Raw genomic sequence first — 15,805 nt, forward strand, 5'->3', positions numbered from 1 at the left:
CCTTTTTGTAAAACAAGCTTTTCTGGATTACGTTTAACAAACAGCGAAAATTTGGACCAAGCTTGAAAACATACAGATGAGAACTTTTTTTCCCGAACAAGAAACACTCAACAATCTATTCATACAAATACTATTATCATTGTTTTGTATTTCCGTAACCATTAACACTGTTTAAATAATTTTGACGTCTTACTGAGGTTTTTAGATTTTTTATTTCTGAAATCAATAGGCCTTCATAAGAAGTTATAAACATGCAAACTGTTATTATACACAGGAAGCGAATGCACAAGACCCTTGCCAAGGTTTTAACAATTCATTTCCTCCCAAGAGGGAAAACACTCAAGTAACGTGGCCATAATAGTATTTTACATCCCTCAGGTTCAAGACTAGTTCTAAGCATTGATAACTAAGCATAACTAAGCATAAGAATGAACGTTTAAAGATGTACGTTATATAGAGGCGTGTTTTCAATTTGTGAAGATCTTTACTATTGCATTGGCTTGGATGGCTTTTTCGTAACTTTGATATTTTCTTTTTTGTAAAATTATTGCATGGAGATGCTGTTAATAAAACACTGTATTGACTTTCGCCTGTCAGGATTCCACAAATCTGTCATTTTAATTTACCTTGAAAGCGCAAATTTAATTTATCGGCGGCTAGGGTCTCTTTGGTGGTCTGTATACGCCTGTATGTCAATCTGTTATCATAAGACTGAACTGACATCTTGACAGCAATATTGTATTCTCCACCGTTGTGGAGAATACAATATTGTTTCTTTTTCATTAGGTAACGTTTTCTTCTTGCCTAAGCATAACCACACGCAAAAGCATAACTAGTAAGCATAACCTTAAGCATAAGCCCATTTGAAGAAGGAGCCGGCACATTCATTCCACTTGCGCTGTCTTCACTAGGAATATGCATAAGGAAAGGAAGAAGAATTTCTCTTTTGCTTATGCTTATGCCCCTTGAGAAAAGTATAAAAGAATGAGGGCGTTCTTTCTTTTTACGCGCTTATGCTTATTCTTGTGTTTGTGCTTATACCCAATTAAGCTAGCCTTTAAAGTAAATATACAAGAGTCTTGCATTTTGCAAAATTTTATGTTATTTCAATTTCCCTTATAGTGGCTGACAAAGGAGAGGACGATTGACTCTTTTTTTCCATCTTACTGGTGAAGATTCACTTCATTGTGGTTATTATGCCATGCCGAAGTCTACGCCCGGCAATTTGGCTAGTTCGCTATGGCAGAAAGAGTTGTCCATATGGTTGTTTAAGAATGAACGATCTTATTGGAATAAAGCTGAAATTTATAGACAAAAGTCACAATACATCGGCAGTTTTCGAAGGCTCATATTTCTTGCGAACATCGCGATAGCCTAGCTTTCGGTACACATACCAGATAAAGAATCTCTTAAAGTGACCACTCAAACCTTGTAATCGACAACAATGCATGCGATCATTTCATCAATCTCTGTTCTTTAACAGTGGTACCAAGTGCCTTAAATGTCCTTTAACAGCATTGTTCAAAAGGGCATCAATAAAACTGAGACAGTTATTTACCCGATTTAAGGCGCACTCAATACTGCGCGGCAACAACTTCGCTGCAAACCGTTCAAAAGGACAATTCCTACAACTTCCATCTTTTTTTTTTAAGGTTGATTACTTACAGACATGTTTCTGTGTTATTATGAAGTTGTTCGATAGTTGTTAATATACCTAAAGCGTCCCCAGTTCTCATATATTTCGCAGACAAGTTGCGCACTCGATCAGTCCCTGCGTCTCCCGTTACTTTATTACTTTTTGTAATTGCTGTACACGTGGCCGTTTCTATATTCCCCGTGTCTGCTGCAGCAACAGACAATGGCAAAACGTTTCTTCTAGAAGTTGCTTCGTTAAATATGATTTCTGTCGTGACCATCTCTTCTTTAAATGCAGATGAAAATGAGAATGGTTTTGGTGCTGCTGTGATACACACCGATTCCTCAGTTCCATTAATTGGTTGCCCTTTTGTGGGCCCCACATGCACAACAGCTGCCTGTCTTCTGACTGTTTGCCTTTTCTTGCACAACAACATATCACGGAGATGTTCACGGAAACTTTTTAATCGCATGCTGTACAAGACCGGATTAACACAAGAGTTAAAGGTGAGCAATAACGTACCACTCTTGTCGAACCACGAACCAACAACATCTCCACCCCAGGACACCATGATGTAAGCTGTCAAGTTCGGAATCCAAGAAGCTGCATAGATCACGCTGACTGCAATCAGCGTTATGGTAACTTGCTTTCGATAGCGTAGTGCAGCCCTCTGGGAAGCTTCTAAATTCTCGACTGTATTGAACCACAGGTGATGCACAACTCTGGAGTACAGGAACACCATGATGCACACAGGAACTATGCCTGCTAGAACCATCCAAACCAGGCTGTGCACTTTGTCTACGTCGCCAAGGTTGCCGCCACTTTTGCACAAACGTGAGTTAGCTTGATAATATCTGGTCATAAAGGTAGGTATATTAATCAATAAAGCAAATTTCCATGCAAGGGCGATGAAGACCTTCAGACGTCGCCTTGTAAATCTACCGCGCTGGCGAAGCGGATGAATAATGGCAAAGTAGCGTTCAATGGCGATGTAGACCAAGCACAAACTGGACACAGCACCACCAACCCACGCTATAGCTCCGTCTGTGACAAATTTACACAGGTATTGACCAGTCTGTCCTTCGGGGTGGACAATGAATTGCATCATAATGTACTGAATACCTATGGACAAGGCGAACATCATGTCGGCGACAGCCAAATTGACCAGTAGATAATTGAGTGTAGTCTGCATGGGCTTTTTGAAAAGAACAGTTAAAACGACCAACGTGTTGCCGACCAGGGATATAAGTACAAGGATTGATAACGATACGATAAATATCATGTTAACACGAAAGCAGATCCACTTTGATCTAAAAGTGAAAACACATTATTACAAATTAATGATAGCTTTTTCGGCACTAAAAGCGATCAGTGCAGATATTGCAATTCAACACGTACCTACACATCTGAGCCAAGTACATCGATTTTTCACCATAATAATAACATATCTGACAGGTGATTATGAAATTATAAAAGGACTATGTGGAGCCATACTGCTGGAGCTTTTACTGGTTTCTTAAGCATTAAGCGACTAGAAGAAGTGTTTCTACTCCCTCCTGGATGGGATGCAAGTCCATCGCAGGGTTATCCCTAGCATTAAACCGCCATACCTATTTAAACACCTGGGTGTAGAGAGGCACTATAAAGGTAACACGTCTTGCCCAAGAAACCACACATGCAATGATCCCGGCCAGGGCACGAACCCGGACCTCTCGAACCGGAGTCCATCGTACTAACCATTAAGTCACAGCGTCTTCCATATCTTGTATATATTAGGTGGTCCTTATTTCAAATACATAACTGTGTTCTGGTGTGAAATTCCCGTTAAGCCCGCGAATATTACAAAAAAATTCGGAAAGAGAACCTGTTTTAAATAACTCCCTCCAGCTGATGAATACCATCTATTACCAAGTAAGAGAGAGGATATTCAAATCAGTGCTTCTTTTACCTACCTTAACGCTTGGCTGCAAAGAGCCCATACCGTTGCTTTCAACGTTATAATAGGTACAATTTTTCCAACCGAAAAGTACAGTTACATCCGAAATAAACAACGAGGGTCTTTTCTTTTGGAACTGTCTAAATAATGTAAAAAGAAAATTAAAAATTTTGCGGTCGAACCTACTTACGATTTCACGAATGACGACAAATGGTACAGCACGGCTTGAAAAGCACTGTGTTGGAAGAAGAAATGCTTCTGTGATGCAAAGCTTTGGTTTTAAATTACTGATTCCAAAGCCTTTTCGCCTCTTTATGTACAGAAACATTAATTTGAATTCATTATTGTCTTCCTTTAAGTACTGTTTTTAGAAGGACTGCAATTGACTCAAGCTCCAAACAAAGCTAAACAAAATCAAAGGCGCTTTGTTAGCCCACTCGTGAATGAGAATACTAAATGTATTGGTGTAGAGCTATGAAATGATTCTGTCTTTTTGTGAGCGGCATGTTAATATAGAAGTTGTTTGAAGGGAGATATGATCACGTTGGTTCCTTGTGTTTACAGCGGACGCGGGTAATCCATTCAAAAGCCTTCGTTATATAACACTAATTTCTACCATAAAGTGCAAGCTTGCAAACGCGTTGAGTAGTGGCAATGCGTTGGCCCTCCAGTCCAGCGGCCCGGGTTCGATTCTCAGCAGGGACGATTAATTTTTTTTTTACGACAATCTATTTTACAATTTTATACGACGTCTTTTTTTTTCTTTCTCCTTTTTTTATGAATCTATTAGAGATGCAAATCAAGTACTATACAGTATATTATTAAAAGGCAACAAAATTCGTCAGTTTGGCGAGCTTTTTTACGATAAATTATTTACGTATCATGACTATCGATTATCATACAATACGCTTGGAACTATAAAACATTCAGAGACTGCTAAAATTTGACTTTATTCATACAATTGTCCTGAGATCAACCTTTTAATACCCAACACAGTCGCAGTCCACAGTTCGTGCCTGGAAAATCTAAAAATTCGATCAAAACACGGAATGTCAGTTCAGTGTTTCGAAGATTTTCATATTTTCTCTAAGATTATTTCTTCTATTTGTCATGTGAAATTCTTAAGAGCTATAAATCGAGCCATTCGAAGAAGCTTTACATACAAGCCATTTAACTTTGAACCTACGGTATCGGTAATCGTACTAACAACAACACAAAGAAATCTATATGCTAATTTTCAGCCCAAATGATCAGTACGCCGAAGTTGTCAAGCGGTAGGGGGTTTGGTCTTCAAAAACATAGTTGATGTTAGGAGTCGCCGGTTCAAACCTCAGAAGTGTGAAACAAAAAGTTTAAAAAAAAAACAAGGAAAATTAATTTATAATTTAATGCATAAATTATTATTCATAAATTAAAGTTAACAGCCCATCGACCGACCGACCGACCGACTGAAAATTTGCATATCACTTTCCATAACCATAACAATACTCGTTTCATTACATTCACGAGTAAAAAGGAGAAAACAAATGAAGGAATGATGAGAGTCGATATTGTTCAGCGGTCCCTATTTATCTTTTGGGTATAATGCTAAATAAACATTTATTTTATTTCATTTTTAATTAATTTTTCTTACCTCAGTATTTGTCTTCACGATCAGTAGGCAAAATTCGTAGGCACAGTTCATGAAGAATTTTTTGGTGATAACAAGTGTTTTTGGATTTCATTACACAACGGAGTTTTCGACCAAGCTTGAAAACATGCAAAAGAGGGTTTTCTTCGTGAACAAAAATTGCTTCGAAAACTATTAGTAGTTTACATGGTTTTTTATATCTATAAGAATAAGCACTTTTGATTACTTTGGCGCCCTGCCGAGTTGTTATTGGATTTTCATTTTCGTAAGACAAAAGGCCTTTTATAAAAAGTTCTACACCTGCATGCAAAAGACCCTTGACACGGTTTTTACATCTATTTCCTATTAACAGAAAAAGTGCTCATGGAACGTAACGTGACAATAATTTTACACTTCCTAGGGTCATCACTGAATAATAGATGTGTTTTCAATCAGTATAGCACTGACGCTGGGCATCCGGATGGCCTTTTGGTAACTTTCATCTTTTCTCTGTTGTAAAATTGTTGCATTGAGTAAATAGATGCTGGTCTGCTGCCGGCTGTAGCTTGCATCCCTGTGGTGTTTGCAATTTTTTCTCAAATCTATGTAATGCTTACTACGAACTCGCTTCTAAAGGCGTTCCCACAGCTTTCAGTTCTTTTTTTGCAAAAACGGTTGCTTACATAACATAACATAAAACTTTACAGACATGTTTCTGTGTTATTATTGAGTTGCTGGCTTGCATTAGCCTTTAAAGTTGCTAAAGCACCTAAAGCTTTTTCACTTTTTATATTTTCCTGAAGACAAGTTGAGCAATAAGTCCCAGCTTCTCCTGTTACTTCTTTACACTCTGTAAATGTTGTGAATGTTGCCGTTTCTTTTTTTCCTACTTCTGCTGCAGTGCCACAAATTGTCAAAGATTTTCTTTTGGATTTCACCACGTTGAGTGACGTTTCCGTCGTGGTAATTCCTGCTGAGGAAAATGAGAATGGTGTTGGTGCTGCTCTATTACGTGCTTATTCCTCAGATCCATTGCTTGGCTGCCCTGTTGCAGGCCCCACATGCACAACACCTGCCTGTCCTCTTGCTGTTTGCTTTTTCTTGCACAACAACATGTCACGGAGATGTTCACGGAAACGTTTCATCCGCATGCTGTACAACACCGGATTAATACAAGCGTTGAAGGTTACCGATAATGTACCACTTTTATCGTACCACGAACCCATAACCACTCCACCCCAGGATTTTAAGACGTAAACTGTCAAGTTTGGAATCCAGGAGACTGCGTATATTACGCTGACTGTAATCAGCGTTGTGGTAACTTGCTTGCGATACCGAAGCGCAGCCTTCTGGGAAGCTTCTAAATTCTCGGCTGGCTTGAACCACAAGTGATGCACTACTCTGGTATACAGGTATACCATGATGCCTACAGGGATTATGCCTGCTAGAATAATCCAAACCATACTGTCTACTTTGGCCTCCACGTCGCCAAATTTACCTTCCTTTCCGCACAAACGTAAGCCAGGTTGATAATACCCCGTGCTCATAAAGTCAGGAACATTTATCAAAAAAGCAAAACTCCATCCAAGAACAATGAAGACTTTTAGACGTCGCCTTGTAAATCTACCGCGCTGGCGAAGCGGATGAATAATGGCAAAGTAGCGTTCAACAGCGATGTAGACCAAGCACAGAATGGATACAGCACCACCAACCCACGCTATAGTTCCGTCTGTGAAAAATTTGCACAAATATAGGCCTGTCTGTCCTTGGGGGTGGGCAATGGACGGCATTATAATATACTGTATACTTATGGACGAGGCGAACATCATGTCGGCGACAGCTAAGTTGACCAGTAGATAATTGAGCGTAGTCTGCATGGGCTTGTTGAGAAGGACAGTTAAAGCTACCAGCGTGTTGCCGACCAGGGATATAAGTACAAGGGTTGATAACGCCACGATGAATAACATCTTAACAAGTATTCAAAGTCACTTTGATCTAAAAGTGAAAACACAAAATGAGAAATTTGCTTCTCTCACTAAATGAAATCAGTGCAGATATTGCATGCACCTACATATCTAAACCACCTTGAACGAGGAACTGAGTGACGAGCGAATAACGTCGAATACGAACAAATAAAAACGAGTCCTGGAATATAGCGTCAGCCCGAGCGTATCGACCTACCAAACTTTCTCTAATGTTTATGTTATAGGTAGTCTAAGTACATTACTGCGTTCTGATTTTATATAATTCGCGAAAGAGAACCTGTAATACTTCCCTCCAACCACACCAATACCATCTATTAGCAAATAAGAGAGAGTTTGTAGAAAAAACCTTTGCAAATACCCATTAAGCTGGATCAGCGTCATGAAACGTATCATATTTTTCAATCTAAAAGTACAGTTGCATCCAAAAGTAAGAACGAGGATCTCCTCCTTTTTGAAAATTTTGCGGTGAAGCCTACTTACGATTTCACGAATGGCGGCAAATGTTACGGTACACCATGAAGAAGAATTCACGGTATCGAAAATCTTTTCGCCTCGTAATGACCAAAGTGTATAGATTGTATTCATTATATTTTCATTATTAAAGCTGACTGTTTTTTAAAAGGACTACAATTGACTCTAACCTCCAAACAAAACTAAACAAAAAAGGCAGAAAACAAATGAAGAAATGATGAGGTTTTTTATTGCTCAGCAGTCCTTATTTATCTTTCTTTATAACGCTGAATAAACATCTGTTATTATATTTAAATGATTTTTTTATTTTCTTGTGCTTGGCTACACGATCAGTTGACACAATTTGTAGCCGAACTGTTCATGATCAGTTACCTTTTTGTAAAACAAGCTTTTCTGGATTACGTTTAACAAACAGCGAAAATTTGGACCAAGCTTGAAAACATATAGATGAGAACTTTTTTCCCGAACAAGAAACACTCAACAATCTATTCATACAAATACTATTATCATTGTTTTGAATTTCCGTAACCATTAACACTGTTTAAATAATTTTGACGTCTTACTGAGGTTTTATAAGATTTTTCATTTCTCAAATCAATAGGCCTTCATAAGAAGTTATAAACATGCAAACTGTTATTATACACAGGAAGCGAATGCACAAGACCCTTGCCAAGGTTTTAACAATTCATTTCCTCCCAAGAGGGAAAACACTCAAGTAACGTGGCCATAATAGTATTTTACATCCCTCAGGTTCAAGACTAGTTCTAAGCATTGATAACTAAGCATAACTAAGCATAAGAATGAACGTTTAAAGATGTACGTTATATAGAGGCGTGTTTTCAATTTGTGAAGATCTTTACTATTGCATTGGCATGGATGGCTTTTTCGTAACTTTGATATTTTCTTTTTTGTAAAATTATTGCATGGAGATGCTGTTAATAAAACACTGTATTGACTTTCGCCTGTCAGGATTCCACAAATCTGTCATTTTAATTTACCTTGAAAGCGCAAATTTAATTTATCGGCGGCTAGGGTCTCTTTGGTGGTCTGTATGCGCCTGTATGTCAATCTGTTATCATAAGACTGAACTGACATCTTGACAGCAATATTGTATTCTCCACCGTTAACAGGAATGAGATTTTCTTTTTCATTAGGTAACGTTTTCTTCTTGCCTAAGCATAACCACACGCAAAAGCATAACTAGTAAGCATAACCTTAAGCATAAGCCCATTTGAAGAAGGAGCCGGCACATTCATTCCACTTGCGCTGTCTTCACTAGGAATATGCATAAGGAAAGGAAGAAGAATTTCTCTTTTGCTTATGCTTATGCCCCTTGAGAAAAGTATAAAAGAATGAGGGCGTTCGCTCTTTTAATGCGCTTATGTTTATTCTTGTGTTTGTGCTTATACCCAATTAGCCTAGCCTTTAAAGTAAACATACAAGAGTCTTGCATTTTGCAAAATTTTTATGTTATTTCAATTTCCGTTATAGTGGCTGACAAAGACGAGGACGATTGACTCTTTTTTTCGAGCTTACTGGTGAAGATTAACTTAACTGTGGTTATTATGCCATGCCGAAGTCTACGCCCGGCAATTTGGCTAGTTCGCTATGGCAGAAAGAGTTGTCCATATGTTGTTTTTAAGAATGAACGGTCTTATTGGAATAAAGCTGAAATTTATAGACAAAAGTCACAATACATCGGCAGTTTTCGAAGGCTCATATTTCTTGCGAACATCGCGATAGCCGCCTAGCTTTCGGTACACATACCAGATAAAGAAACTCTTAAAGTGACCACTCAAACCTTGTAATCGACAACAATGGGATCATTTCATCAATCTGTGTTCTTTAACAGTGGTACCAAGTGCCTTAAATGTCCTTTCTACAGCATTATTCAAAAGGACATCAATAAAACTGAGACAGTTATTTACCCGATTTAAGGCGCACTCAATACTGCGCGGCAACAACTTCGCTGCAAACCGTTCAAAAGGACAATTCCTACAACTTCCATCTTTTAAGTTTGATTACTTACAGACGTGTTTCTGTGTTATTATGAACTTGTTCGATAGTTGTTAATGTACCCAAAGCGTCCCCAGTTCTCATATATTCCTGCACACAAGTTGCGCACTCAGTCCCTGCTTCTCCCGTTACTTTATTACTCTTTGTAATTGCTGTACATGTGGCCGTTTCTATATTACCCGTGTCTGCTGCATCAACAGACAATGGCAAAAAGTTTCTTCTAGAATTCGCTTCGTTAAATATGATTTCTGTCGTGACCATCTCTTCTTTAAATGCTGATGAAAAAGAGAATGGTTTTGGTGCTGCTGTGTTACACACCGATTCCTCAGTTCCATTAATTGGTTGCCCTGTTGTGGGCCCGACATGCACAACAGCTGCCTGTCCTCTGACTGTTTGCCTTTTCTTGCACAACAACATATCACGAAGATGTTCACGGAAGCTTTTTAATCGCATGCTGTACAAGACCGGATTAACACAAGAGTTAAAGGTGAGCAATAACGTACCACTCTTGTCGAACCACGAACCAACAACATCTCCACCCCAGGACACCACGACGTAAGCTGTCAAGTTCGGAATCCAAGAAGCTGCATAGATCACGCTGACCGCAATCAGCGTTATGGTAACTTGCTTTCGATAGCGTAGTGCAGCCCTCTGGAAAGCTTCTAAATTCTCGACTGTATTGAACCACAGGTGATGCACAACTCTGGAGTACAGGAACACCATGATGCACACAGGAACTATGCCTGCTAGAACCATCCAAACCAGGCTGTGCACTTTGTCTACGTCGCCAAGGTTGCCGCCACTTTTGCACAAACCTAAGTTAGGTTGATAATGTCTGGTCATAAAGTCAGGAACATTTATCAAAAAAGCAAAACTCCATCCAAGAACAATGAAGACTTTTAGACGTCGCCTTGTAAATCTACCGCGCTGGCGAAGCGGATGAATAATGGCAAAGTAGCGTTCAATGGCGATGTAGACCAAGCACAAACTGGACACAGCACCACCAACCCACGCTATGGCTCCGTCTGTGACAAATTTACACAGATATTGACCAGTCTGTCCTTCGGGGTGGACAATGAATTTAGATTGTATCATAATGTACTGAATACCTATGGACAAGGCGAACATCATGTCGGCGACAGCTAAATTGACCAGTAGATAATTGAGCGTAGTCTGCATGGGTTTGTTGATAATGACAGTTAAAACTACCAGCGTGTTGCCGACCAGGGATATAAGTACAAGGGTTGATAACGCCACGATGAATAACATCTTAACAAGTATTCAAAGTCACTTTGATCTAAAAGTGAAAACACAAAATGAGAAATTTGCTTCTCTCACTAAATGAAATCAGTGCAGATATTGCATGCACCTACATATCTAAACCACCTTGAACGAGGAACTGAGTGACGAGCGAATAACGTCGAATACGAACAAATAAAAACGAGTCCTGAAATATAGCGTCAGCCCGAGCGTATCGACCTACCAAACTTTCACTAATGTTTATGTTATAGGTAGTCTAAGTACATTACTGTGTTCTGATTTTATATAATTCGCGAAAGAGAACCTGTAATACTTCCCTCCAACCACACCAATACCATCTATTAGCAAATAAGAGAGAGTTTGTAGAAAAAAACCTTTGCAAATACCCATTAAGCTGGATCAGCGTCATGAAACGTATCATATTTTTCAACCTAAAAGTACAGTTGCATCCAAAAGAAAGAACGAGGATCTCCTCCTTTTTGAACATTTTGCGGTGAAGCCTACTTACGATTTCACGAATGGCGGCAAATGTTACGGTGAAGAAGAATTCACGGTATCGAAAACCTTTTCGCCTCGTAATGACCAAAGTGTATAGATTGTATTCATTATATTTTCATTATTAAAGCTGACTGTTTTTTAAAAGGACTACAATTTAATCAACCTCCAAACAAAACTAAACAAAAACGGCAGAAAACAAATGAAGAAATGATGAGGGTTTTTATTGCTCAGCAGTCCTTATTTATCTTTCTTTATAACGCTGAATAAACATCTGTTATTATATTTAAATGATTTTTTATTTCCTTGTGCGTGGCTACACGATCAGTTAGCACAATTTGTAGCCGAACTGTTCATGATCAGTTACCTTTTTGTAAAACAAGCTTTTCTGGATTAGGTTTAACAAACAGCGAAAATTTGGACCAAGCTTGAAAACATACAGATGAGAACTTTTTTTCCCGAGCAAGAAACACTCAACAATCTATTCATACAAATACTATTATCATTGTTTTGTATTTCCGTAACCATTAACACTGTTTAAATAATTTTGACGTCTTACTGAGGTTTTATTAGATTTTTCATTTCTCAAATCAATAGGCCTTCATAAGAAGTTATAAACATGCAAACTGTTATTATACACAGGAAGCGAATGCACAAGACCCTTGCCAAGGTTTTAACAATTCATTTCCTCCCAAGAGGGAAAACACTCAAGTAACGTGGCCATAATAGTATTTTACATCCCTCAGGTTCAAGACTAGTACTAAGCATTGATAACTAAGCATAACTAAGCATAACAATGAACGTTTAAAGATGTACGTTATATAGAGGCGTCTTTTCAATTTGTAAAGATCTTTACTATTGCATTGGCTTGGATGGCTTTTTCGTAACTTTGATATTTTCTTTTTTGTAAAATTATTGCATGGAGATGCTGTTAATAAAACACTGTATTGACTTTCGCCTGTCAGGATTCCACAAATCTGTCATTTTAATTTACCTTGAAAGCGCAAATTTAATTTATCGGCGGCTAGGGTCTCTTTGGTGGTCTGTATACGCCTGTATGTCAATCTGTTATCGTGAGACTGAACTGACATCTTGACAGCAATATTGTATTCTCCACCGTTAACAGGAATGAGCTTTTCTTTTTCATTAGGTAACGTTTCTTCTTGCCTAAGCATAACCACACGCAAAAGCATAACTAGTAAGCATAACCTTAAGCATAAGCCCATTTGAAGAAGGAGCCGGCACATTCATTCCACTTGCGCTGTCTTCACTAGGAATATGCATAAGGAAAGGAAGAAGAATTTCTCTTTTGCTTATGCTTATGCCCCTTGAGAAAAGTATAAAAGAATGAGGGCGTTCGCTCTTTTAATGCGCTTATGTTTATTCTTGTGTTTGTGCTTATACCCAATTAGCCTAGCCTTTAAAGTAAACATACAAGAGTCTTGCATTTTGCAAAATTTTTATGTTATTTCAATTTCCGTTATAGTGGCTGACAAAGACGAGGACGATTGACTCTTTTTTTCGAGCTTACTGGTGAAGATTCACTTCGCTGTGGTTATTATGCCATGCCGAAGTCTACGCCCGGCAATTTGGCTAGTTCGCTATGGCAGAAAGAGTTGTCCATATGTTGTTTAAGAATGAACGGTCTTATTGGAATAAAGCTGAAATTTATAGACAAAAGTCACAATACATCGGCAGTTTTCGAAGGCTCATATTTCTTGCGAACATCGCGATAGCCGCCTAGCTTTCGGTACACATACCAGATAAAGAAACTCTTAAAGTGACCACTCAAACCTTGTAATCGACAACAATGGGATCATTTCATCAATCTGTGTTCTTTAACAGTGGTACCAAGTGCCTTAAATGTCCTTTCTACAGCATTATTCAAAAGGACATCAATAAAACTGAGACAGTTATTTACCTGATTTAAGGCGCACTCAATACTGCGCGGCAACAACTTCGCTGCAAACCGTTCAAAAGGACAATTCCTACAACTTCCATCTTTTAAGGTTGATTACTTACAGACATGTTTCTGTGTTATTTTGAACTTGTTCAATAGTTGTTAATGTACCTAAAGCATCCCCAGTTCTCATATATTCCTGCACACAAGTTGCGCACTCAGTCCCTGCTTCTCCCGTTACTTTATTACTCTTTGTAATTGCTGTACATGTGACCGTTTCTATATTCCCCGTGTCTGCTGCATCAACAGACAATGGCAAAAAGTTTCTTCTAGAATTCGCTTCGTTAAATATGATTTCTGTCGTGACCATCTCTTCTTTAAATGCTGATGAAAAAGAGAATGGTTTTGGTGCTGCTGTGTTACACACCGATTCCTCAGTTCCATTAATTGGTTGCCCTGTTGTGGGCCCGACATGCACAACAGCTGCCTGTCCTCTGACTGTTTGCCTTTTCTTGCACAACAACATATCACGGAGATGTTCACGGAAGCTTTTTAACCGCATGCTGTACAAGACCGGATTAACACAAGAGTTAAAGGTGAGCAATAACGTACCACTCTTGTCGAACCACGAACCAACAACATCTCCACCCCAGGACACCACGACGTAAGCTGTCAAGTTCGGAATCCAAGAAGCTGCATAGATCACGCTGACCGCAATCAGCGTTATGGTAACTTGCTTTCGATAGCGTAGTGCAGCCCTCTGGAAAGCTTCTAAATTCTCGACTGTATTGAACCACAGGTGATGCACAACTCTGGAGTACAGGAACACCATGATGCACACAGGAACTATGCCTGCTAGAACCATCCAAACCAGGCTGTGCACTTTGTCTACGTCGCCAAGGTTGCCGCCACTTTTGCACAAACCTAAGTTAGGTTGATAATGTCTGGTCATAAAGGTAGGTATATTAATCAATAAAGCAAATGTCCATGCAAGGGCGATGAAGACCTTCAGACGTCGCCTTGTAAATCTACCGCGCTGGCGAAGCGGATGAATAATGGCAAAGTAGCGTTCAATGGCGATGTAGACCAAGCACAAACTGGACACAGCACCACCAACCCACGCTATGGCTCCGTCTGTGACAAATTTACACAGGTATTGACCAGTCTGTCCTTCGGGGTGGACAATGAATTGCATCATAATGTACTGAATACCTATGGACAAGGCGAACATCATGTCGGCGACAGCCAAATTGACCAGTAGATAATTGAGTGTAGTCTGCATGGGCTTTTTGAAAAGAACAGTTAAAACGACCAACGTGTTGCCGACCAGGGATATAAGTACAAGGATTGATAACGATACGATAAATATCATGTTAACATGAAAGCAGATCCACTTTGATCTAAAAATGAAAACACATTATTACAAATTAATGATAGCTTTTCTCACTAAAAGCGATCAGTGCAGATATTGCAATTCAACACGTACCTACACATCTGAGCCAAGTACATCGATTTTTCACCATAATAATAACATATCTGACAGGTGATTATGAAATTATAATAGGACTATGTGGAGCCATACTGCTGGAGCTTTTACTGGTTTCTTAAGCATTAAGCGACTAGAAGAAGTGTTTCTACTCCCTCCTGGATGGGATGCAAGTCCATCGCAGGGTTATCCCTAGCATTAAACCGCCATACCTATTTAAACACCTGGGTGTAGAGAGGCACTATAAAGGTAACACGTCTTGCCCAAGAAACGACACATGCAGTGATCCCGGCCAGGGCACGAACCCGGACCTCTCGAACCGGAGTCCATCGAACTAACCATTGAGTCACAGCGTCTTCCATATCTTGTATATATTAGGTGGTCCTTATTTCAAATACATAACTGTGTTCTGGTGTGAAATTCCCGTTAAGCCCGCGAATATTACAAAAAAAATTCGGAAAGAGAACCTGTTTTAAATAACTCCCTCCAGCTGATGAATACCATCTATTACCAAGTAAGAGAGAGGATATTCAAATCAGTGCTTCTTTTACCTACCTTAACGCAAGGCTGCAAAGAGCCGATACTGTTGCTTTCAACGTTATAATAGGTACAATTTTTCCAACCGAAAAGTACAGTTACATCCGAAATAAACAACGAGGGTCTTTTCTTTTGGAACTGTCTAAATAATGTAAAAAGAAAATTAAAAATTTTGCGGTCGAACCTACTTACGATTTCACGAATGACGACAAATGGTACAGCACGGCTTGAAAAGCACTGTGTTGGAAGAAGAAATTCTTCTGTGCTGCGAAGCTTTGGTTTTAAATTACTGATTCCAAAGCCTTTTCGCCTCTTTATGTACAGAAACATTAATTTGAATTCATTATTGTCTTCCTTTAAGAACTGTTTTTAGAAGGACTGCAATTGACTCAAGCTCCAAAAAAAGCTAAACAAAAAAAGGAGAAAACAAATGAAGAAATGATGAGAGTCGATATTGCTCAGCGGTCCTTATTT

At 39.0% G+C, this 15,805-nt stretch overlaps 2 protein-coding genes across 2 annotated transcripts; both read right to left on the reverse strand.

Moving 5' to 3' along the window:
- Positions 1-868: 868 nt before the first annotated feature.
- Positions 869-15,558, reverse strand: LOC144632667 (somatostatin receptor type 5-like). The gene is made up of 4 exons (XM_078491351.1): positions 15,350-15,558; positions 13,576-14,708; positions 9,812-10,000; positions 869-2,002 (listed from the first exon to the last, which is right to left on the reverse strand). Exons 2-4 carry the CDS (start codon positions 14,678-14,680, stop codon positions 1,662-1,664), a joined length of 1,635 nt encoding a protein of 544 aa, XP_078347477.1. The 5' UTR covers positions 14,681-14,708; positions 15,350-15,558; the 3' UTR covers positions 869-1,661.
- LOC144632134 (QRFP-like peptide receptor) lies at positions 6,198-7,690 on the reverse strand. The gene is made up of 2 exons (XM_078490738.1): positions 7,647-7,690; positions 6,198-7,176 (listed from the first exon to the last, which is right to left on the reverse strand). Exon 2 carries the CDS (start codon positions 7,146-7,148, stop codon positions 6,198-6,200), a length of 951 nt encoding a protein of 316 aa, XP_078346864.1. The 5' UTR covers positions 7,149-7,176; positions 7,647-7,690.
- Positions 15,559-15,805: the final 247 nt, after the last annotated feature.

Source organism: Oculina patagonica, chromosome 12 (genome assembly GCF_052425735.1).
Source record: "Oculina patagonica isolate OP01 chromosome 12, crgOcupat, whole genome shotgun sequence".
Lineage (NCBI taxonomy): Eukaryota > Metazoa > Cnidaria > Anthozoa > Scleractinia > Oculinidae > Oculina > Oculina patagonica.

What these genes read in the sequence shown, in the direction of transcription:
- LOC144632134 (XM_078490738.1), bottom strand. Translation starts at nt 7,148, where the DNA reads ATGTTATTCATCGTGGCGTTATCAACCCTTGTACTTATATCCCTGGTC.
- LOC144632667 (XM_078491351.1), bottom strand. Translation starts at nt 14,680, where the DNA reads ATGATATTTATCGTATCGTTATCAATCCTTGTACTTATATCCCTGGTC. An exon ending in GAATATAGAAACGGTCACAT is followed by an intron (nt 10,001 to 13,575) that starts GTACAGCAATTA and finishes GGCCCACAACAG; the next exon opens with GGCAACCAATTAATGGAACT. An exon ending in TAATATAGAAACGGCCACAT is followed by an intron (nt 2,003 to 9,811) that starts GTACAGCAATTA and finishes GGCCCACAAAAG; the next exon opens with GGCAACCAATTAATGGAACT.